Genomic DNA, 25,927 nt, shown 5'->3' on the forward strand with positions numbered 1-25,927 from the left:
GGTTAGTGTAAATTTACAAAATTCAAATAAAAAAATATTTTTTTATACGAAATATATATTTATTTTTGTATAAAAATATAGTTTTTTAAATGAAAAATCTAATTTTTGAGATAAAACATAATTTTCGTGCCACCAATTTGCCACTTCGTCTGAGTTAATATTCGTAAGAATTAAATTACTTAAGCCAAAAAATACAGCATGAAGTCGCACATTAAATTATACAATCACTTTTCTAACTCCAAAATATATACAGTGTAATACCCGATTATAAAATGCCTGCAGACTAAGCGCACGGCTTAAATTGTAATGTGTTCATTAAGGTTATTATTTGAATTTAAATTGAGTGGAAAAATGTTTTGCATTTGTAAAACTGATTTGTGCGCATGTGCGTGTGTCTATTTCTACTTCATTCGCTATATTTCTTACGAGACGTGAACTGGCACATAATCAAATTTCAATTATGCCGACATTTCGTTGCTTTATTTTGTTCTGTTTTTGCAGAAAAAACCAAAAAACGAATTAAAATGTAATAAATGTATTAAAAAAAAAGATTATTGAGACATGCATGCAAATTATCGGCTCAAGAAAAGCAGTTTCGTGCTAGCGGAGACCTCGAATGCAGCGGCTAATGTGTCTGGTTAGCTTAAAAGGATGTATATATATATGACAAAATATGTGTATAATGATTTTATATGTTTATATTTGTGTATGTATAAACGTCTGCGTCAAAGAACAGAAATAAAAATTTTGCGCAAATATATTTTTTATGACATTTGACATGCTAAGTGGCGATAGGCATGCGAGCAAAGTGAATGTGCGATGATTAGACTTAGAAGAATACTGCTTATTCTAAAAAAAAATGCTGTCAAGCAAACTTAGTAATGCAGTAAAGTTCCAAAGTTCTCTAAATTTTTTGAAATTCCGTCTCTCCGGAGATTCGAACGCACGCCGCACCAAGTGCCAGTTCTATACTTAACAAATAATCCTCAGAGGCCATCCAATTCATGTCTACAGAACTGCAGCTGAACAGTAGCGGTTACTAGTAATAAAGTGCTATTCAACGCGCATAATTGCAATACCACATCTGCAGACGCTCATGAAATTTGATGTATTAAAACGCAACGCTCTCAAGCCGTGACTAGAAACCGCACGAAAATAGCTATACAAATCTGCCAAAAAATTGTATACGAAAAGCGCAAATTGCTTGCTGCAATGCAACTCATAGCACACAACTAAAATATATTAAATCATAAAAGCTATTATTTGAAAAAATTGCTGGCCTGCGCGCTTCGACAAATTACCGCTAAATAATATAGACAACGAAGCAATTCGGTGCATAGCAACCACAAAAGCGAAAACAGCAAATAAAAAGGGGAAAATGGTTGCCGAAATATTGCTGCTAGCATAAGCTGTGCCAACAAATGCTTAACAAGTTGTCGTTGCCGCTTCAATTGCTGTGCACTTTGCCAAAGTGCGCGTACTTTGGCTCGAGTTCGTCGCTTAAGTCTTTTGTATCGCCGATTGAAGTGTGCTGGGTGTTGACTGCTGAAGGTGACTTTCGGCGGCACTTCAGTTTGTTCAGTTTGTTCAGTTTGTTGCTACAGCTGTGGAGGCATCTGGTGTTGATTGCCTTGCAGATCGATGTCTTTGTTGCTGTGGTTAGATATTTTTACTATTATTGATATATTTTATTGTTGGAAATTTACGGAAATTGTGCATATACGTATATATATTATTGAAATATATTTGTATATAAAAATATAGCTGGATTCATATAGCAGAGGTTTCAAGTAAGGTGATGAATAATGTTAAAAAGTACTTATAATACTACTTTTGTTGTATTTGCATGTGAGTACTAAGTAATAGGCCATGTTAAACGTGCATTTTAATCAATTTAACGAGCCAATACAATTTGAAAGTCTTAAAAAACATAGGCAATTATAACGCCGGCAGGTCGTTAAAATTTTTATAAAATAAAGATAACTTTAAAAAAAATATTTCATATTTCCATAACTGTGGCAATAACGTACTAAAGTTTCAAATCAATATCTCAAATAGTTTTTGAGTTCCTGCTACTTAAATGATACCGCTTCGTTGCATCAGATTCAACTGTTTATTTATAAAAAGCATTTTTCAAATTTGCTGCAGTGCTAACTCGAAGACCAATGATCCAATCATAATGAAATTTTTTTTGTCGTTTCTATTCTACATACAATAGCCATTCGGTTTCTTGATCTGAAATCTGTTTGATTTGAAATAGAATTTTGACAGGTCAAAAACTATCAAATTTGGGGTAAAATTTAATTTTTTTAGAAAGCGTTGCAAATTTATCTTTTTTTGCTGTTTCCTTATGATTATAGGTCAAGGAACAATATTTTGTAATTTAGGAGAAGAAGAATTTTTTATTTTTGAATTTCATCCACGGGAATATCCAAATCACCGTACGAGTGAAAACCCTGCTTTTTAGTGCCGTCGGAGACCTCGTGTAACTCGAAAAATATTTAATTTTTTTTTTATAAACTTTCTCTGTGTATAATTATATTTATAAATTTACTCTAAAAACTTAAAAACAATTGATTTTTAAATTCCAAGTGACCCTTAAGTGGTTATATCCAATTAAAATTTTAGAAAAATCGATTTATTTTATTTTCTTAATGAACATTTATTTAAGAATACACACAGAAAATTTCATATCGATCTGGGGAATATTTTCACAGTTACACGCAAATTTGAAATGGTGTTTCAGAGTGCTTGGAAGAAAAAGACTACACTTTAAACGTGTTTTTCACAAAATGGAGTTTTCAAAGTCGGTGACCAATATTATTCGAAAGCAGCTAAATTCATTGTTCTTAAATTTTTACACGAGCTTCTTAAATACATTTTTATACCTTGAACAGGGTATATTAATTTTGTCAATAAGTTTGTAACACCCAGAAGTAAGGGTATATATATAAATGAGCAGTATGTCAAGCTGAGTCGATTTAGCCATGTCCGTCTGTCTGTCCGTCTGTCTATATATATATATACGAAGTAATCCCTCAGTTTTTAAGATATCGTTTTGAAATTTTGCAAACGTCATTTTCTCTTCAAGAAACTGCTTATTTGTCGGAACTGCCGATATCGAACCACTATAACATATAGCTGCCGTACAAACTGAACGATCGAAATCAAGTTCTTGTATATAAAACTTTCACATTTGACAAGATATATTCACGAAATTTGGCATGGATTACTGCTTAAGGTAATAATGTGATCTCCGAAGAAATTTTTTAGATCGGATTACTATAGCATATAGCTTCAATACAAACTGAACACCCAGTTACTAACATAAATGCACCTGTAAAGGGTATTTAACTCCAGTGCAACCGAAGTTAACGGTTTTCCTTATTTTAGTAATTTATTGAACATTTTTTCTCAGCGTTAATTTTTAAATTTATTTTTTTAAAAACATTTTAATGGCGAAATTTTGATCAAAGTCGATTTGTTTTTGAGAAACCGACATTTTGTCAAACAAAAAAAAAAAATTACTGGATTTAACATTACTTTAAAGAAATCTGTTTGGATTTTTTAATTTCAGAAGATTCAGTTCAGAGATATAGATACATGTTTTTTGTGAGAAGCTCTCGGAGGTCAGCTGTAGTTCCTTTCCAAATAAATATTTTATGTAATACAAAATCTTAAAATGAAGCTGAAAAATACTATAATATGTGTAAACATTTTTGAATTAATAAATTAAGAAATTTTCTCAGAAAAAATTCTGTAAAATTCGCTTTTTTCTGCCCTCTAACTGTATATAAGCTAGACCAGGAATAACAAAAAATTTAATCTTTTGGCTTGAAATATCCTTTCGGAAAATATTAGTCAATAGTCCTATTATTCTATAAATCAATTTTTTTCTACTATTTTTTAGAGAGAATTTGATTCAACTCATCTTACTACCAATTAAACAGTCAGAGTTAGACCTTTATTAGAGACTGAACAAAATCTCCAGAGTGACCAAACTCTTTAAATGCATAGGTTACGCAAAAAAAAAAATAAATTAAATATTTGATTACCTAAACATACGCTTCGATTATTTATTAGTTAAAAGAGTATTTCGGTGAGAAGATATCAACTTTAAGTCAATATAGAGTTTACGAAGTATTCTGAAATTATTTTTCCACCAAATTCAAATTAAATGGATATGAAAATGAATCGCATTTGGATCATCCCCCTGAGACTGCAACACTTGCCATCTAGTCCTCTTAACGCTCAATACTCATTCAGTTTAAGATAAACAAAGCTGCGTAAAGAGCCGCATAACAAAGCGTCTAAAAAAATATTTACAGAGTTGCAGCTGATGTATTTTCGAATACTTGGTGTACAAAATAACTATTTTATGGCCTATTAAAAACAACAAGAAGCCTTTAAACAATACGCTTAAACTCCTGAGCAATTAAATGTAATTTGCATGTCTTGTGATGTCGCTAGATATAACGATTTGATATTTGAGTTAAAAATTACCAACTTCACTGCTAGTTATGACAAATAATGCCACAGCAATTGTCACTCTAATATGCGGCATAACATGTGAGCTATTCGCATAAACGCAACTCGTCGTTATGGCATTCTACTTTCAGCTCACAAGTCAATATCCGACTTCAACAGGTCAGCGCCGCTAAGTGAGGCTATTAAAATAGATTTAAGCGTATATATGTAGCTATGTACATACGCACACTGATCCATAATTTCAGTTGGTCAGCGAACTAGCCGTTCACTCCTTTGTACAAGTGAGTGATGCCGAGCGCAGTGTTTAACTATTTGGCGCTGATTACTTGTTTAGTAGTAATTATGTGTACATACATATATACAAATAATTTTTCCATGATTTTTACAAATTTTCGTTTCTGGTTTTTCATAGCCCAAAATAAAAACGACTGCGCTTAACAACTTTAAACTGTTGCTTTGGAGGATATTCAGTCAGCAAGACTCGACCGGCATGTTAATTCAACGGCCGCGTTATTGCTTACATAAATACAGATATATACATACACATATATGTTTGTGTGTGTAGCGTACACTCTCATTTTCAGTCGCTTGCCAACTGGTTAACTGGGCAGTGTCTCAATGTGTCATTTCCGCGCATTTTGCTTATTACACGCATTGAGCAGCAGGTTTTGCAGGATTTCGTGGCAACTCGTTTTGTCTATATGTGACAGCGAATCTGGAGACCCACATTTTATACAGACACAAAAGGCAACAATTTCCAGTTGGTGGACAATGAAAATTCGTTTATATAGGAAAAAACAAAAATACTTTTAATCGCTGTGTGCGATTTTGTGAGGCGTGAAGATAAGGACATAATATGAGTCACTCAATGTTATAAGTGAACGTACGTACTATATATGATATACCAGCTGATAGCAACTTGCAGTAATAGAGCTAAATGTAGTAAGGTTACTTATGCAGTTTACCAAAGAGTACGAGTATCTTATACTAAAGTGGGCCAGAAATTACACTAAAACCAGAATTCTTGTTTTGATTTGATTGAAACTCATACATATTATTGAGTTTTGATATAATGGTAAATGAAGTTGATGTGTGTGAGACTAAAGCTGGATTAGCGTTGCCAATACCGAGCTTAAAGCTTTGAGGACACATAAGTTGCCAAACTGGCGTATAATATGCGAGAATGTTGTCAGAATAAATTTGATACTTGAATTACTCTAAAAACTAGAAAAATCGCAATTGGTATTTTTGTTTTGAAATTTTCCAAATGTGCGACGATTGGCTTACTATAATTCGGTTATGTCAATGTCTACTAGTTGAAAGATTATCTAAAAGCATACCAAGAAACTTTGCGAGGCCTCATATATTTTAATTCACTGTTTTGATATTTCTCTGTAATAAAGTTTGCCATTTCATAATGGAAAATATACGATCCAACAACAAGTCGAAATTATTACAATTTACTACCAAAATTCGAAGTCAGTATGGTCGTGATAAATGTGCTGTCAGATTAGCAATTGAGCGTCTATTGAAAAATTTTAATCCACAGGCATAATACAAAATGTTCTCGTGCCTGTGAGACAAAGAAGTGCCGATGAGAATATTGCTACCGCAATGATAACCGAATATTTTTGACCCCAATTGGATGATATGAACTTCGACAATATGTGATTCCAACAGGACGACGCCACAAGCCACACAATGAATGTCACAATCACTTTGTTGAAAACCAAGTTTAGTAAACGTGTTGTCTTACGAAATGTTCCAATCAATTGGCCGGCTTGCCGTTAGACTATTTCCCCTGTGGAGCAACGTCAAGTCTATGATCTATGCCAACAAGCCAGCGACTATTGATGAGCTTCGCATGAATATCGAGCGTGAAATTGCAGCAGTAAAGGTCAATTTATGCTTGAAAACCGCCGAAAATAGAGTTAAGCGTTTGGCTATGCAAATAAATCCAGTTCTATGCACAATGCACTTTCACAGGAACAAAGAATTTCACTGTTATCCAACAACTTTTTTGTTTTAATAAAAAAAAAATTGTAGCGCTCTTATTGAACTTTGCTATATTTAATATCAAAGCAATGAATTTCATCAAATAATTCTCGTATATAAAAAATAAGTTCAAAGCGACTTCGTAGTTTGTTCGTTTTAAATTTATGGTAAACCTATTCAAGGCTATTTTCTAGTCGATGCTGAGTTTGGAATCCGAAGTCTCTGCAAACAGTCAACAAGATTTTACAAAAATCTTATTCGAAAAGCTATTAAAATTTAGGATTTTTCATTTCAGTCTACATTCTATGATTTTAAGCCTCTTATATATTGTTATTTGTGTTGTCTTTTGATTTCTTCATTCTTCATTTAAGTTAATATCACTATGGTCAGTATCTATGTGGAGCTAAATATTATTTAATTAAGTTTTCTCTTAAGATCTCAACATCGGACGTTGTCCGCACATTCCTTTAATTTCGCCATAATTTCATTGGCTTTTAATAATATACCTTTTCTCTTTCAATAAGGATTTTTCTCGATTTTGTACCGCAATCCCTTCAATAACTATATATATTATAATAACTGCTCATGATGTTATTTCCGTTTTTAAACTTAGAGGAAATAGTGTAATTTTTCACATTTTTTCAAAATGGCTACTAAAAACTGTTAAACTGTGCTTGGCAATGGAAAGCACCGAAACTGATCATGATTGGCTTATGATAATTTTCGGAAAAGTTATTCCATTGTCTGCTTCCGCTTAATGAAATTACGGAATTGTTTGAAACTAAAACACTTCGCGATTATTTCATTTACTTTACATCTCTAAAATAAGTGCCGCTTCGTGACAACGCCACTTCACCTTTAAAAGCTTATCTAATGGCAGCTTCGAGTACAGAGTAGCAGAGAGCAAAGTAAAAGTTGGAAAAACTAACTAAACACGCAAATTCGTGTACTTTCGGCGCTTGTTGACATTTAGCATCATTTTAAGTAATTAACGTACAACAACAACAGCGTCCAAGTATAGCGCAGGAAATGGGTTGTAAACAAAATTCACACTTTGCACAATTCAAGCAGCAGCACTGCAGTGAGTTCAGCTCACTCTACTTAACCAACTGCGGTTGCTGCTTTCATACGTGCCCACTAGCACATTCATAAATATGTATATATTTGCTGGTTCAGTTACTAATGACTGCTGCGGCGCTGATGTAACCGAATCGCTTGCATCGTATTTAATCTGACAATAGACTTACCTTGCCATCTGAAAGCGGAATCTGTAACACATCTAATTCCTGGTTGCCGGCAGGCAGCGGCACAGCGGATACGAGTACTACGGCGGCGCTGCACAGGCAGGCGGCGATTGCAAGTAAGTGTTGTTGCCTCATAATGTGTCTGTGTGTATGTGTGTGGGTAAGTTTGAGCACTATTGGTGGTGATCGTTGACTGCAATCGGTTAATCGCTGTGTTCAGGGCTACTCTAGGAGCACTACGAAGCGTTTGCGTTGACTAAAATAAACTCTGCAAAGGGGAAAAGATAAGAAAGGCAACGTTTAATTACTGTTACGGCATTTGTTTTTTTCTTTCTTTCGAATTTATATATATATTTATTATAAAATTAATGTGTGATAAATATTTACACAAAACTTGTTTTTATTAGTTGAGCAATATATTTAAGTAATTTTTATTATTGACAACTTTTATTAGACTTTATTTTTATTACACGTGATTTGAGCGAGTTAAAAATAGTTTTATGATTAAAGTTAAAATTAGATATTCATATATTGAGGTTAACATATGAGACGTTGTTAAATTATGTGAAGCATATCCTATCTTGAATGAGCTATCCCTACTAACAAAATACTTATGTTGTTCCGCCCACGCGTTGCAGCGGCTATGACATACATTAAGTAATATTATAATAAACTATTTATTATACTGGAAAAACTATTTATGTGCTAATTAAGGCAAAAATATTATTGCCCGTATAAATATCCTGTAGTAAGTAAATAAATGTCCATTTTTAAATTGACTGAAAATTTTATGTATTATATTTGTTTATCCTTGAACAAGCATGAATCTTTTCTTTATTATGAATTGATTTAATTTTTACATAAATGAGCTTTAAACTGTTCTATATTTTAAGTTGCATTAATCGGCACACAGTGTGTTACCCCGGAAACAACGTGACACGTGTTCAAAATGCTTTTCTTAACAAAGTTCAAGTCTTGTTCGAAAAAATGACTGTAAATTCGAAAAATCCAGAAATATCTATGGCACTCACGTGCGTTTTCAGTTGGTCATTGGAATAGAAGCTCATTTCATTTCTTTGTCTTGCCCAAACAAGTACAGTTTTTTCTATTGAGAAAGTACTAAAAATAAACAAATAAATTGTTTTCGAGCTACATTAAAGTAAAAAATGGGAAATGCTACTATTCTGAACTTCTGGAACGTGAAAAATCGAAACATTGTCAAACAGATAAAACGCATCTCCAAAACCGTTGATAGACGTACAACCAGAAATGCAGAATACCTAAAGCGTTTGAAATTCAAGAAAACACCCTCCCCTGAATGAACTATGCAAAGAATAACGGCTTCGATTCGCGAAAGAATACATGACGTGGACTGGGCAATCTCACACTCGACTTAACGATTGGCATTTAGTTGTCTTTACTGATGAAAAACGTTTAAATTTAGAAGGGTCTGACGGCTTTAAATACTATTATCACGTTTTGCGGAAAGTTGAGTTATATTTAAGTCGCCACCACAGCCGAGATGGTGGAATCATTATGTGAGTTGTCTATCATTTTTTATGGAACAAGTTACTTGACTTTTATCGATCACAAAATCAACGATGAGGGCTTCAAAACATTGTTGAAGTTCGTATTTCCAAAATGAAGTGATCACTTTGGACCAATTCCTCCTCTTCATCAAGACAATGCTCCTATTCATAACGATCGAGTAATGAAGTCGTTTATTTCGAGTTAAAACATTAATGTCATGATCTGGCCACCATATTCTCCAATTATCCAGATCTTTACGTAATTGAAAATGTTTGGGGTTGACTAACAAGCAAGGCATACGAAGGAGGTGAGCAATACGAATATAAGAAAATATTAACTGCAGCTTTTAAATGGACTGGGAGCGAGATTTTCTTGACCCGCATAGATTCTCTGTATCTTTTTATGAAGGGCCGGATGTATGAATTTATTACCAACAAAGTAGGCAGTACTCATTACTGAAATCATTTTTTTTTTTTTTTCTATTTTTATCTATATGCATTTACAAAGATTCAATAAACTCATCAAATTTACCAATTTCTTCACAAATCCAAGATTGCGACCTTGAACTAAGTGACTTGGCAGCTTTTGTTAAAAACAATCAAGTGCTTTTTGAAGCAAATAAAGACGATCGAACATGTATCTGAGCTGATCACCAGACTATAGTATAATAAACCTGATATACAGCACTAGTTTTTTTGAGATTTTGAAATGATTTTGCATTTTATGCAAGTTATGCAAATTATTGTATCGGAAATATTCAAAAGGTACTGCAAGTGCCATTCAAAATGCTCTTAAAATATGCCGTTATGCCGCAGAGCATTAACTTTTGCATCTGAGAAGGTCAACATTGAACCGCAGTCTATGCACAATACAAACATGTTGTGGTTATGTGGGTATATACAGTACACCTTTATTATGGAGACTTGTGCATCAATTGCTAATGTTTGTTTGAATACAAACAGCTACACAGCTATGAAGATATGTATATTATATAGTATGAACCTATGACTATTGGGTATTGCTTTGACAAAATTATGCAAATTGCTTTGTCAACAAACACGTACAGACGTGTGACTATGAATACAATTTGTATTTGGTTAATGTAATGTTCGAAACTAGTATCTGTGGTAATGGCGTTTGCGCATGCGCCAGACAACGTTGTGTCAAGTTCAACGGAAAAAACGCTAGAAAACGTTATTAATTGTATGTGGAATTAACAAATGTACAACAGCAACAACGACTATATTTGGTAATACAAATTGCTGATTTTTGCACATCAGGTCCCTGCAGTCATGCTCGCATTTGCATGCGCTGGTAGTAGTTCGCGCATATTTTGCGTGTTTCAGACCACCCACACTTTTAGCTCTATGCATTAAATAGCTAGTGTGCATACATATTTTCTAGTGACGTTTTTATTGCGCCCCTATTATTAGTTACCTAATTATTTGTTGGTCTTTGCATATTTTTCAGAAGCCTTCCGCTTAAAAGCTGAATCAATAAAATATCTCTAGATTCATTTCTGGGGCGTCTTACTCACTGAAACTTGAAACAGATATTATACAAAAAACTCGTTAAATTATAATTATTTAAAATATATTCATTTTTATATTCAATTTTAAACTCCTGCTTTTTATGTTTTTTTTTTTAACCCAATGTTGCTTACGTAGCAGGTATGCTTTGCCTGTCTCTTATACACATCTAGATGTGTATAAGAGACAGCGTAGCAGGTATGCTTTGCGGAAACTATTTCCGTACTAAATTAAATGAGTTTATCATATAAATGAAGATATCCCAAAAGTTGTTTAAGCCAGATTTTTGTTTTTAGTTTTAGACTGGTTTAAAGCAAAAAAGTTATCAACAAAGCTATCTATTAATAAAAAAGTAAGACTGAATAAGCTTAAGAGTTCAGGTCATAATTCGAAGTCGAAGGTAATGATATAGTGGCTGAGATGCCCAAGAGTGGTGTAATGCTGACACCTGATAACGTAATCAACAATGGAAAAGTCACTGCTTACAATGTTATGATTTCAAGCTGGTTTTGGCTAGAGTCATTACATTGCAGGCAGGTGGTATTTTCCCAATCATCCTATTATGATGGACTGCTCAGAAGTAAGTGAATGGGTAATTCAATGACCACTGCGAATGAGGTACCGGTAGTTTGGTATAAAACCCTAGGGGTAGAGACAATGGAACTGAGTGGACTGGGATATCAGTCCAAATGTTGGTGGGAGACGAGGCTGCTACCACCAGCGGGCACAGCAATCCTTTCGGCTGCGTAGCCATTGGCCACACATCTATTGCAAAGGGAGCATGTTGCGGTGGTTGTAGGACTACTGCCAAAGCAGTCGCCAGCGCACGGCTGCCACAGGACATGAAGACTCAGACCAAGAAAGCGCTGTAAGTACATATAAACACGTAAAGAGAAGAAAAGGTGACGAAAAGTTCCAAGTCTGGCCACTAGATATCGGAGGTGAAGAACGGCCGATGCAATGCCTCCTATCCATCGTATGCTAATCGTATTAAGGACTATATCGCTGGAAAGAGGCTGCATTTGAGCGAACCGAAAGCGTCTTTGAAAAGAGGAAGACCATGGATGTAGCCGAAAAGTTAGACGTAAAGCACGCGGACGACAAGCCGACAACGTCCAAGGCAGCGGCGGCAGCCAATCCCGACGTGTCGACTAACGGCTGGAGTGTGTTAAGAAATCGGATGCCACCGTCGAGGACGGATGACAATTAGTGGTGAATAAACTCAGCTAAGAGACTTAAACGGCAAGTCCCCAGAGGCATATGCGGGCGACATTTCCATCTTAATAACGGGTAGATACCTACAAAACATTTTCAGTATTATGAGCACCACTCACAGTACAGTCCAAAATTGGACATCGCAATCAGGTCTGGGGCGAACCCGGAGAAAATATATATATTTGTATCCACAAGAAAGCACCAATTCCTCTATGGAGGTTCTCTTGTGTCCCACAAATTTTTAGCAAAGACCGCACCAAGTACCTTGAGGTAGGCTTGGACACTGCTGTGGAAGCACAATGTACAAGAAAGAGTGAAAAAGGCAGATGCTGACACCTATAAATCTCTTCGCTGAAACCTGAGCATAAAAATCTTCGGGGCGACTACTGGCCGCACGAGAATTTGCATATAGAACCTTCGGGTATTGCTCGATAGGTAATAGCAGTAGATCGGAATTCTAACCCGCAGAATGGGGCTGATAAATCGAGAAGAGTGCAGGAAATGTTTAGAACAAGGCATCAGAGAAACAATAGAGCACCTCTTGAGCACCTGTTCCGCATTGACAAGACTACGCTGTAGGCAACTGGGATACCAAGGGTAGGGTACAAGAGATATCGATAGTGAGGCCACAGAGTGTGCTTAGTTCTGCATCAAGCGTAGGCATCCGAAAGGATGACTACTCCTTATGGATACAATCCCAAGCTTCCGATCGTTCAGTTTGTATGGCAGCTATATATGCTATAATGGTCAAATATCGGCGGGCCAGACAAATTAGCAGCTACTTTTAGAAAAAGAACATGTGCAGAATTACAGAAATTACGAAATGAGGTCGAAATGCAATAACATTATTTTCGAAATCATTCCAAACATATTCTCTATAAAAACCCGCTTCCAAAAAGTCTTACAATGTAACCATAAAAGTGATATCAAACTTTATTTAATACCCTACAAAATATGCTTGTATAAAGAGATTACACCAAAACCCACGCTCAGTAAACTAATCTCTACCAAAATCAATTGTTTTTTTTTTATAAAATATATTATAAAATATTCCCCATTCAAGCAACAATTATTTAAATTTTTAAAAGAAATGTCTAATTTACTATTTTAAAATTTTATTGGAGATATCACTCTCACTTACTAAGGCACTGTGGTGGTTTTAAGTAAATATTTCAAATATTTGCGAAAATGCACCTTGAAGCGAAAGTCGTTGTTAAACAACCTACACGAAAATACCACATCCAAAAATCGCAATTGAGTGAGTGTTAAAGTCTCAAAGTATAAATGTTTATGTGTGTACTCGAATTACACAATCCTTATTTACAATTGTATGTTAATGGATTATGCGAAACATTTGATGACCTCCATCGCATGCAACGATCAATCAAGAAAATCAACAGACAAATAAAGAATGAAAAAAACACTATTAACCTTATTACTTAGCCATTATTGGCGGTGAATTGCTAATGACAGTAGCAATGAAGTAATCGCGCTTCGGAGAAAAAGCTGCCAGACGCGGACATGAAAGTGAGCGTGAAAGAGCGCATGACTTTCGCAGAAATGGAAAAAGGCAAGAAAGTAGGTGGGCAAACGGAATTGAAAAGCAAAACAAAAAACGAAAATGAAAATAAAAAGGAAATTGCTTACGGCGCGCGTTCATAGACTCCAGCGGCTGCATTGTTGCGCATGCGCACTGCCATGGCTGACAGCCGAGAGCGGATGGATGGTTGGTTGGCTGGCTGGGTGAATGGCTGAGCTGTTGGCTGTGCTCAAAACCGCTTTTCGCTGTTATGTCATAGCTAAATGGTTGCACACGCTAATATTTTATTTATTTGTTGTTTTTTCTTTACGATGTGTTTTTGCATTTCGGTATGGCTCCGCGTTGTTGTTATTATGGCCTCTTTCATACAAATATTTACACTTTCATACACTTATATTTATGCGCGCTGATATTTTGTTTTATTGCATTTTTAGCAGCAGTTTTATCTTCAGCCACGATCCGTTCACGCTGCTGCTCACTCTGAGCTGTCGTAAACGACACAATAACAACAAAAACAACAACGCATAGTTTGAATGGTGTTTTCCAAGCAGCAATAATGAGTTGGCAACTGTTGCGGCAAAGTGCCCGCTGGCTTGGCTGCTTCTTCAGGGCAGGCAGGGAAGGGAGGTACACATTTTTAAATTCAGTTTCATGATGCTGGCAAATTTACTCTGACACCAATATGCCAATATTCGCGGCATTAAAGTGGGCCGAGCGCAACTAATGCGCGTTCCAACTCTTGCAAGATTCAAAATAAATTTACTCACATAACTCTTGTGTCTGTAAAAACTGTGTGCAGTGAAGAGAGTAATTCATGATTTATCATATTTCGTACTTATTGCAAATGTAACTACATTTATCGTACTTTTACTTTTAGCTCTTCATCAGTGAGCTTCAAGAGTATCTACAATTATGTTTGTTGTTTTTTTATTCTTGAGCGCTATAGTTAACTTAGAAAATTCTATAATATGATTTCTGTAGGTTAGACAATTTTCCAACTTATATTTTTTTTATTTTTCTTGCTTGAGACTTCATTGTACAATATGTAAGTGTCAAGAAGCTAGTTTAGGTTGAAATATATATTTAATTTTATTTTATATATTGTACTAAAAAATATTTATTGAAGACGAACCATGAAAATAAAGCTACGTTGACTACCGTAAAAAAGTTTTTCACATTTATAAACCGCTTAGAAAAGTTTTTATCTGAAATCAATCTTCAAATGACAAGTAAAGAGAGAGGAGGTAATAAGCTACGTCGTCTTCTCTTGAAATAAATAAATACCTCGAGTTATATAACAGCTTCTCAAAGTTTTTATGTTCGAATGATATGCTAAGGATCGATCTTGTTTTCGAAGGATCCTGAGTTGGTGAGACCCACTTGGAAAGAAAAATTTTGTGTACCAAAATGCTCGCATGACGAGATATAATCACCGCATACCCACAATAATATTTGTGTTGTGCAAATCTTATATAGGTTTTTGGCAGCTAGCGAACCCTATGTAAATTTGAGATTAGTCAGAGTATATAAAAAAAAAAAATTACTTCGGTTGTAAGATTTCCATAAAAACACTTTAATCCGATTCTTTATTTTATATGGCAGCTATTTGCTATTGTAGTCCATTAAAGGCGGTTCCAAAAATTCGGCGGTGTGACAAATTTCTGATCGATATCCCAAAAACTGAGAAACTAGTTAGCGTATATACAGACAGACGGACAACAGTTGTTGTGTTTTACGCGAGTACCTGCCGTTGACAGCCTAAACTGCCGGTGCTTGAAAGCACATAGATTAAAACAATCAAAACAACTTTGCTGATAATAATAAAACATGATTTTTGCAAGTGTCACTGGACTCCAATTGGTCAAGTGGAAGGGAAACCGCTGGGAGAAGCCAGACGGAGCGAGACATGGCTACATCGATTCAACTTCTCATGTTGATCATTTATATATAAATTTAAACCTATTTAGGGTGTAATAATAAAAAAATTCAATGAGAGAGAGCATTCAGAATGGAGTAAATATGTTCCTACTTTGACCTAACCATCAAAACACACGCACTTTTAAAGTAAAATTCTCGAGTAACTAATTTCTTTAATTCGATATGAATTTAGAGCCTGTCTGTTACAAAAATAAGTGGTTTTTATATATCGTCACCTAAGATGGCAAAACAACGTATCATCAAAAAAATAGAAATTGAGTTTTTTTTTGCTTACAATTCACTATATTATATTGCATCTATGAAGCATAAAATTTTCAGCTTACTATGTCAGTTATAACCTAATAACTATATATAACTATTTTATAACCAATATATAACCATTTAATAATAAATGTATACCCAATTTATAACCAAAAGTCAGATTTTGTTTCAATGTGAGTGATTTCTATTATAGCGTTTTTCTTCGCCTTAAACTTATGAAAAGTGATGCTCGGTTATTTTTGCATTTTAGGTGACGATACATAAGATCATTGTTACATTAGTACTAAAATTTACGTTACTGTGGTTCACTTGTATGGAGAATGTTCACGAAAAGAAAGCTCGCATAGCTATATTAAACTGGTATGAAGCAAGTTTTGAATATTTGAGTTGAATGTAAAAGTACTATGACCACGTTTTCTTTATCTGGAGGATGGAGTCATGTGTAGAAGTTCACGCAAGTGAGGAAAGTTTTCTGATCGCCATTCACATGGGAGTGGCCAGAAACGATTCTTTTACATATGACTCAAGCAGCTCACGACTTCTGGTTCTTGACCAAGTATCCTCTGGGTAGCCTAAGAACATCCGTTTGAAGGTGAGCTAAAGTGAGAAGGCGAAACATTCCCTGCATAGGGTTGTGCGCTGGGTTTGGGACCCGCCACGTAAAAAAAACCACCCCAATGAAAACGCAACTTCTAATAATTTACTCCAAAAAATATTGTTTTTTGTAAACATTGTCAGTTCAGTTAATATATGTACCAGATTGTGTTCGCTATTTAGATATGATCATCACTGCCGCTGTTTGCATTCACAAACACCACGAGTTATAAAACAACTAAAGTTATTTAACATTTTTATCTTCGTAAAGAAGATAATCATTTTGCAAAGCCAATGTACATGCTAATCCAAATTATATGCAAGAAAATCAGAGATCTCAAAATCACCAATTCTCTTATTGCATAATAATTCTACTACTTTTCTTTGCATAAAAATTAGTTTTAGAAATAAATTCTTTTTAAATTGAAACTCTTAGAGAGTTTTAAATTTGCACTGAGCACTATTTTATGGCTGTCAAAAGTCCGAGATTTCAGTAGCCGTATATTTTTATACGTGACCCATTCAAAAATTTTTTGGCTGGGCATTTATCTTGTCTACAGCATGCGCACTTTGTACTTTGTAAATTTTTATTACTTCTAGATATATAAATTAACATTTTTGGTCTTCGTAAACTTTTGTTACTGTTGTAGAAATTAACATTTCTAGTTCGCTGAATATGTTACCATATGGTAAGCGACTTTGGTCAAATTCGTTGTTAATTATGTATGAATTAGGCTTTATCTATGGAGAAATGCTTTCTTTGAATAAGTTTTAATATTTTTACTTGGGTTCAAAATTTAATACAGTGCTTAATTATTTATTATTAATTATTATTTAATTTTTAATACTATTTATTTATTTATTAATTTTTATATATTTTTGTCTACGCGAAGTAGAAAGAATTTTTGAGTGCCCAGAAAAGTGTAGCATTTTTCATTATACTCAAGATTTATATTCCAGGAAAATAATTGTAATAATCCTCTAAAGAATATCATAAGCTCTGAAAAAAATTAATGATTAATTGAGAAAAAATCGTTATGATTGCTTTTCGAAAAAGTTCTCCACATTATTATCTCAATTGCTTGTCATCCGTTTTCAATGAAAATTAAACAGATTTATTACATACGTGAAATTGAATGAAAACTTAGAGATTACAGTAAATTACCCAGCAGAGAAATTAACTGGTTGTCAACTACCTAATAATTAGTCAGAGACTATCTATTTTTCGTATTAGCCATAAGTTACATAGCGATAGTTTTCGATATGTTAGCAGGTTTAAAACATAAATATTTTCACATAATACTAGTTCAAAGAAAAAAGTTCAAAAAGAAAGTAAAGCAATTCAACGAAAGAGATATTGTTAAAAATACACAATAACATAAAACCTTCTTACAATTAATTTGATTAACAGTTGCTCCTTATTCTGTACACTCATTGAGTCGAAATTTAATAAATCGATTTATAATTCCTTCTTTCTGAATAGTTAATAACACCTAACGATTACCCTAATCCTTGTTTTTGAACGGACTTTAAGTTCACTGAATGAATTTGGTAACTAAGGTTCCATAACTCAGAAGCATACTCGCCTCACCAAAGATATAAAAAGAATTTTCGCAACAAGCGGATCTCTAAATTCTTTAGACCAACGTTTAAAAAAAAATGGAGATGTATGAAAATTGAAAGTTCTTTCGTAGTTCGCCAAGTCTTGTTGTAAACTAGTACTTTTATTTAACTAGTATTTTATTTACTAATTCCTTTAGAAAGTCTCGGTTGTAACTTAATATTTTTTCTAAGCAGTTGGATATTTTACTGCAGGGTGCAAATAACAATTGCGTTGTTGTAGTTAAGTGCTAAAGCTAAGTGATTCGTTGGAACTTTGCCCCGGATGAAAAATAATTAGTCACTTGGCGTAGCGGTGAGCGGAGCAAAATCAATTAGTTAGTTTAGCATATTAATCCAAGTGACTAACAAGTGATGCATTCGGATATTTTCTGGTAAGTAAAACTTAACGCAATCATGCATCTTTCTAAACAAACATTTTTTTAATTAAAGATGACAAGTATTTAAAACAAACTGATATTAATCTTTAAATCAATAAAGCATTAATTACTCTACTACAAGTGCAATTGACAAATGAAGGCAAGTAAAATATCATCCTAATTAAATGGCATTATCAATCTGCTTTATATTAAATAATTTAAATTAAGAAATTATAAATTTAACCTAAAAAAAATCACTTCATTTTCGGGTATTAATTGCAGACGTCAGACATACGCAGCATAAGTGTTCATTCCCCGTGGAACACAATGTGAGGAACTCGTGCAAATTGACATGTCGCAACCATAACACTAGAACATCGCAGAACACTTAATTCTGGGTGGTATATAATCATTGTTTACCAGTTGTCTTTCGAGGAATCAGATCACACTTCACCGCGATAATGCGACATGGACTGAAACAAGTGCATTTTTGAGCACTCAAAACATCGATTTGATGAGTCATCCTTCTTATACCATAGTCCTGATTTGGCACCGAATGACTTCGTTTTATTCCCATGCCTACATATGTACGTATGTATATGTTTTTGGAGCGTTAGTTGTTTCATAAAACAAGAATTTATTTATTGAAATTTATGTAATCGGTATCAGCAGTTGAATAAATTTTAGTTTTTTCTGGTCCGAAATGCATTCAGAGTCCGCTGATAGGCTCAGCAAATTTTAGCAATTTATGTGAAGTTACAATAAAAACCCCAAAGATAATTACAACAAAATGAAGAATTTTGTCTCAAAAGTTGTCATAGTTACCTTTTCGAGCATATTTTTAACTTTATCGAAATTCAATAGTTGGATTAGTTTCTCGGTAATCACACTCATATTATGATAGTAACTCTTAAGTAGGATTTAACAAAACGGGTAGAGTATCGAACCCACAAACTTTCAAATTACAGTAACACACTTTGTTAGGTCCACAACGGCCTTCGGATTCTTGTGGTTACGTGATTGGTTTAGGTTAGGAGTCTCTTAATATTAGTTATCAGGGAGTTATAGAGCGTCTATAATAACTTTAAAAAATAAGTAAGATATTTCGGTAAATATTTTTGCCATTAGGATGTATGGCAAATATATTTAAATATTTGCATGGATTTCTTATTGATAACAGCTGGAAAAGTAATAGAAGAATCCGTAATAAATACTATAATGTAGATATTAATAATGAAATATAATTAATAAGAAAGATGCAGAACGAAATTTTGGTGTCTAATGGCGATGACGCATATTATGGCCTAAAATGCAAAATAGCGTATCATAAAAAAATAAGCAAAATTGAGTTTCTCATTACTTAAGGTTCACTACATCATATGTAAGTATATGTAGCATAGAAATTTCAGCATCTGCTGTCAGATATAACCGATATATAACCAATATATAATCAATATATAACCAATATATATCCATTTTATAACCATAACTTAAATTTTGTTTCAATATGAGTGATCTCTATTACAACGTTTTCTTTCGCGTGTAAAGTTATGATAAGTGATGTTACGTTATTTTGCATTTTAATTGGGGATTTATTAAACATTTAAGAAAACTTCAATTTAAGTAAAAGATTTAGAAAATAATTCACAGATCACATATACAGATGCGCATCAAGGTAAGAACCTAAAAAGGTAGCTTTATTTGTTTTGAAAAATGTGATTACAGATTTGATAACGGCACCCTTGTAATACATTGGCACAACATAAGGGCACTGCTCGTATATTATAATTTTTGCCGTTCTTTTTCTCAAAATTTACTATTTTCTCGTGGCTTTTGCGAAGCTTTAATTTTCTATATATATTTTTTCATAACTTTTTTTTGAATAATTTTCTTTACAATCCTCATACCCACGCTGCAATATGATACACTGCAAGGCACATGTATGTATAAGTACGAAATAGGAAGTGAAGGCAAGAGGAAAAAAAAATCTAATATACCACGATTAATGAATAACATAAATGTATGAAATGCTTCTAGCAGGCACGGAGTTAAAAAATAAAATTAAAATGCACATATGTATTAGTTGCTATGAAGTAATGAGTTTGCAATGAAATCGAATGTTAATAAATATGAAAATTTAAACACGTACAATTTTAGCGTTAAACGCTTTGGTGGTTTGTCGTTCTACGGCAAAATTTGGCAATGATTCCAAAAATTCGAAAATAACTGCAAATTATCCACTCAATAGCAGGTGAACGTGCTGCACAAAACGCTGTTACTGCAATTTATTGTTTATAATATTATAAAATCTTTAATTCAATTGTAGTTCTAAGTTTGCAACACTTTTCAATAATTTTCAACAACACGCTCAATATTTTGCTTAATGCTGCTTACAATGTATATTTATTAAATGAAAACGACTAAATTAGCGATTGTTAAACCACGACGACAACGGCGAAGGCGCGTCTTAATTCCGTGTCTTGGCAGTTGGACTTGCAATTGATTACTAACGTATTTTTATCACACGCCAACGGAATTAAGCTCAAAACCGACACACAGTTAAACAAGTCAACGAGTGGCGCCGCCACCACCACCACCGCCATCGCCATAGCTGTTGAGACAGTTCACATAAAGGCGTTGAGGCTAGCGCCTGCAAGGTGGTCGGCTAGAGACCAACGTCAATCAAGACAAGTGCTTTGAGCCAACTGGAGAGACAATAAGACAGCGTCTGTGGTGGCTACACTCATGGCTTAAAAGTGCGCTCCTAAAGTGTTGCATATGAGTAAAAACGGAGTAGTAGGCTCAGTGTAAGGAGCTATCATATGAGGTGATAATGAGGGGTTTGAGTTTACCGCCGTTACTGGCGCCTTACGTTTGAGTGACTGAGCAATTGAGCGTGATAATTACTGGTGTGCCAAAAAACCTAAACTGCTTGAAGCAGTTGATAGCAACGATAAATAGTATCTTAGTGTTTTGACTTAAAACCGCAATACGCCAGCGCGCCTGCCAAAAGAGTAGAAGAGCATTGCAAAGAGCAATTTATGGAAAACGCTGGCAAACTAAGAGATTTCGGCGCAAAATAAAAGCGCGTCAAAAAATATTTACACACACATTGCGCAGGTGTGCGTTAACGCAGTAAATCCACACCGTTGGTGTAATTGTATTAATTATTACGTTTTTTGTCTTGCCGACAACACACTCGCAACCTTCGCGCAAGTCACTCGTATCGAAAGCGAAAGTGAACTACGCTCAAATCCAGTTTTATCAGCTGCTGCTTTGGATTAGATGATTTTTTTCTTACTTCTGTTAGCTACATTTGGTTTTGCTATATTTGCAGCTGCCCTTTGTAGTATTCGTTGTCAGAAAAATGCATACACACACTCTCGCATGCATACACACGAGTTTTGTACGCACAAAATAAAGTGGCGCAAAGTAAAAGGTTTACAAATCTTTTGTTTTATCTTTCGTATTTTTGGAGGTTTAAGCATTCGCTTCGTATTTAGTTTTACTAATATTGTTTTCATTGTTTTTTCTTTGACTATACCCTTTTATTACTATTTACTTATGTGTTGATTTGTACTTGTCGCCAATGCTGACATGGTTTAGATCAAAGGAAGCTGATAAACAAATAGAAAAATAAGCTGAATGCAAGAAGCTGACAGATAATAATCAAAATAAAAAACAGAAAAGAGTATCATGTGCAAGGGCATTTAATGCATACGCAGGTATATAAACACTTACCTATGATCGGATTTGTATTTGTTGACTAATTGTCTTCATGGATAATGAGTTTATATTTCTTTGCTGTAGCTAACTTTTTTTTTACTCAGAAAGTAGTAGGTGTTGTAGTTTGTAGCGAGTTCCTGTTTTTAAGAGAATGAAAAACCAATCACTCTGCCCCAAATCCAAAAAAACAATGGCTGTTTCGATTTGGTCGGAACAAAGGGAGAGTGGTGTTAAGCGAACGAATGTCGCAGGGAATGAAAATTGGTGATTAGTAACATGTGGAGTGTCATGGTTGTTATGTCAGGATAATTAGTAGATTGGCCTGCTACAATACCCAAACCGAAGTTGGGCAAGGCTCACTCTGATTTCGCGCGACAACTCAATCTCACAGTCTGCGATGGACGCTATTCATGAGGCGGAGATCATTAAAAATGTAAAGCATCTCCACTGTGATTGACGTTCGGAACACAGCTTATGTTTGGCGCCTCTGAAATCGCGTCACTACATTATTGTATCTAATATTTCTATTGATGTTCCTAGTTAGAGGTTCCGTTCGATGTTGCAAAGATGACTGCAAGTATGGTTTCTGCTAAAACATTCAAACCGAACTTGCTTGTGGAGGAGCATATGGTCCGCACTATGAAGGTGTTTGACAGGAACATCAAAAGACAGAATGTGTTAGTCGGGAGTGCGGTGTTCTGACATGTCTGTATCTTATTTTATTGCGCCCTCCTGCATCAGCATAATGTATTGCGATCCCGGCAACAGTTGGTTCTTTATTACCAGAATAGACTCGTAGTTTAACCGACAAGGATTTGTTAGTAATAATTTTACATTGCTATCAGTTAAGCAATTTGTAGCAGTAGGCCTGTTCTTCATCCTCTTTCTACGTGGCAGCATGACTCTCAGTTTGATCAGTGTTAATTCTGTCTCCTGTATTTCAGTAGTATTTCCAAAGCAGGAAGACACATTTTAATATGAAATTAATTGTTAACAAAATAACTTTTTTTATTCGTACTGTTTCCATTTCAACCCAGCAATGATACAAAAGTAATTAACGATTTGCCTGAAAAAAAAAATTGCTAAGAAATTGTAACCGAAACAATAATAACCAAAAGTCTTTTGCAATAATTATCCTGACAAATATAATTGTGGCATTAAAGCGGCCGCAACCCAGTTAGCCGTGTCTGGTTCAATTCAATAGCCGAAAAGTTTCCGCATTTTTGAATTTCCTTATGAGTTGCCACACTGGCGCTTGCGTTAGCTGCCATTGTTACCTTCGCTCTCACATTGTATTATATTTGGAAATTTATGTGCGCCAGTGTATTTTGTATTTGTGATGGTAATTTTCTGCTGAATATTTTCTTAGTGAATTGGAAACACTTGATGTCAGCTCTTGTGTGCTCCTTCAGACGGCATTGCAAATATTTATGTTTTTGTGTAATTATGATTATCACGTTGTTGCTGAACCAGCAACCAAACCGAGTTAAATTGAAGTTTGCCAAAGCAATTGCTCTGTAAGCCCTCTAATACTAGCCTACATTGCGTTTCCTAATTTTACTCCCCTGTAAAATGAATTCACCGCGCACACACTTACAAATAAATGCGAATTTATATTCACTTAAGAGTCTTTTAATAACTTTTAGACCTACGAACCACAAATTACTGTGTGCAATAATAAAATCTTAAACACAATTGCTTTGTTGGGCCACCTAAACTAACCATAAATCATTGAGCTTTAGTATAGCTCTGTCAGGCCGAATTTGAGCGTACGGTTTTGCTGGGCTGCAACAAGTGGCTTGGGCGAGCGTTGGCGCATACTTGCGTAAAAATTGTATAGAAAATTTATTACATAAAACTTTTTGTTTTTAAGCCCAGTCAGTACAAGTGTGCGTACTTCTCTACTAGTTTGTTAGTAGTCTTTAGTTAGCTATTAATAGATTAGTATTGGCGCCGGAGGCGTGTTTATTCAATCTTTATGGCTTACTTTGTGAATTATGACCCTTTCACAATCCTAGATGCGCTGTTAGATAATTGCCATCTTGGACCAACACTTTTGTGAATAGTTAGTTGATATAAATCTTGAGAAAAATTCAAAAATAATAACTTTGTTAGCGCTTGTTTGTTCATCGTCCTTTTCAAACTGAAAATGTCTAACTTCAGCCCTTTAAGACTCTGCAGGAGCAAACTGATTTTGGCGGTCACTAATAGGTCAAAAATAAACATTATCAATAAAAAATTTTTTGTTAATTTTCTATTTCATTACACATCATTCCTCTCTTTCTATGTTACACTGGGAACTTCGCAGCATAATTTTCTTTACTTTTGAAGTAAAAATATTTTTTTTTTTTATACTTGAAACACAGCTGAGTAATTTTATTGTATACTCTCGCGATATGTTGCCGCAGCGTATAATAGTTTTTTTCATGTGTCCGTTTGTTCGTGAACGATATTTGGATTAAGATATCATTTTCAACCCAACAAATTTCTTTTAAACGAAAAGCAATAAAATGTTATAACTAAGTCATAGTTTAAGATACAAAACTATAATTTAGTGCATGGAATTGCAGAAATTGCGTGGACTTACCCATTTTTAGGTTTAATGCGCATACCTCAAAAACCACCAAAGCATATATTAAATTTGCTGAGGACAAATCATTCAATTACTTCCTCAGACAAAGCGAAAAGTGATATACATATGTAAATCATAACACCTTTAGGTGAAATCCTATATCTCAGGAATTACTTGACAAATTTCTTATATTACTAAAAATTGTTGAATGGAACCGTCCAACCTCCAGATACCTAATAGCATGTGGACCACAATATTTTTTGCTGATTTTTTAACGTAAACATGATAGAGTTATACTATTAAAATTTAGAAAGAATCTTTCCTAGTATTATTATGCTAAGCTAAATGAGTTATGCCACCCTCAACATAAAACCTTTTACAACATTGGACCTTTCAACACACCACATCAATCAATCCATTCATGTGGACATATCACACCAATACATTTAAAATCGCGTCCACAATACATCTTCCAATACACTATACAACCCATGCACATCCACTACTCTGAAGACCTTAAAAGAATTAACACGATCGAATATTATTTTTTTCTAATCGTACTTTTTCAGATAGGGAAGCACCTCTCTAAGCCGTTATATGATACCACACGATGTTTTAGACATTGAATTACTTCTCGTGCGTCTTTTCCAATAAAATGAAGGAAATAAGTGATGCGTGTCGCTTATTTGAACCGCTTATCGTTAATGACCTCCAAAGGTTATTCGTTTTCACTGCAAAGTGGTACAATGTTCCTGGGGTATGCAGAAGATATTGCCATCATATGCATTAACAACGCAGCCGTCAGCTCAGCGTTCTTTCAGCCTAGAAAAATAAGCGAAAGAGATTGGCATTGAGGTCAACGAGGGCGAGACAAACTACCAGTAGGCCACAATCAAATATACCTGGCGTCTTGAGAACTATGTCGCAGCCGGCATCCATACATTTCAAAAAGTTAAGGATTTATATTTATATTTCAGAGCCAGCATAAATTTCAGCAATAATGTAAAAGAAGAGACGAAGCGCAGAATATTTCCGGCCAACAGGTGCTGCTTTGGATCGGTAAGCAATTGAGAAGCAGATCCCTTTTCCGCGCTAGAATTACGCTCTATTAACTATTACTGTCCTCTTATACGTCGCAGAAACAAGTACCATGATGGCCTGAGGTGAGAAAGCCCTAGGACCATTCGAGAGAATTGTTCTTTGCAATGTGTGATCGATAAATATCGATGAAATCACGAACTGTATGAGTTATATGGCGACATGGATATATTTAGTCGAATAAAAATTCCGTTCACATGGAGATGATGCTCCAGCGA

The 25,927-nt window shown here is 34.6% G+C and overlaps 1 protein-coding gene across 3 annotated transcripts in view; it reads right to left on the bottom strand.

Moving 5' to 3' along the window:
* The window catches only part of LOC108971963, a 43,153-nt gene extending 22,304 nt beyond the window's left edge, over positions 1-20,849 (bottom strand). The window contains exons 1-3 of one of the 3 annotated variants that reach the window (XM_018938456.1): positions 20,708-20,848; positions 20,463-20,591; positions 7,731-7,995 (exon numbers count right to left, since the gene is read on the bottom strand). In XM_018938456.1, coding sequence (XP_018794001.1) covers positions 7,731-7,862 — 132 coding nt within the window. In that variant the 5' untranslated portion in view covers positions 7,863-7,995; positions 20,463-20,591; positions 20,708-20,848. Of the gene's footprint in view, positions 1-7,730; positions 7,996-20,462 lie in introns of all 3 variants that reach the window. The other 2 variants (XM_018938541.1, XM_018938370.1) reach the window with 2 other exon arrangements.
* Between the last annotated feature and the right edge of the window lie 5,078 nt (positions 20,850-25,927).

This window comes from Bactrocera latifrons, unplaced genomic scaffold (assembly GCF_001853355.1).
Source record: "Bactrocera latifrons isolate USDA-ARS-PBARC rearing strain unplaced genomic scaffold, ASM185335v1 scaffold_0, whole genome shotgun sequence".
Classification (NCBI taxonomy): domain Eukaryota; kingdom Metazoa; phylum Arthropoda; class Insecta; order Diptera; family Tephritidae; genus Bactrocera; species Bactrocera latifrons.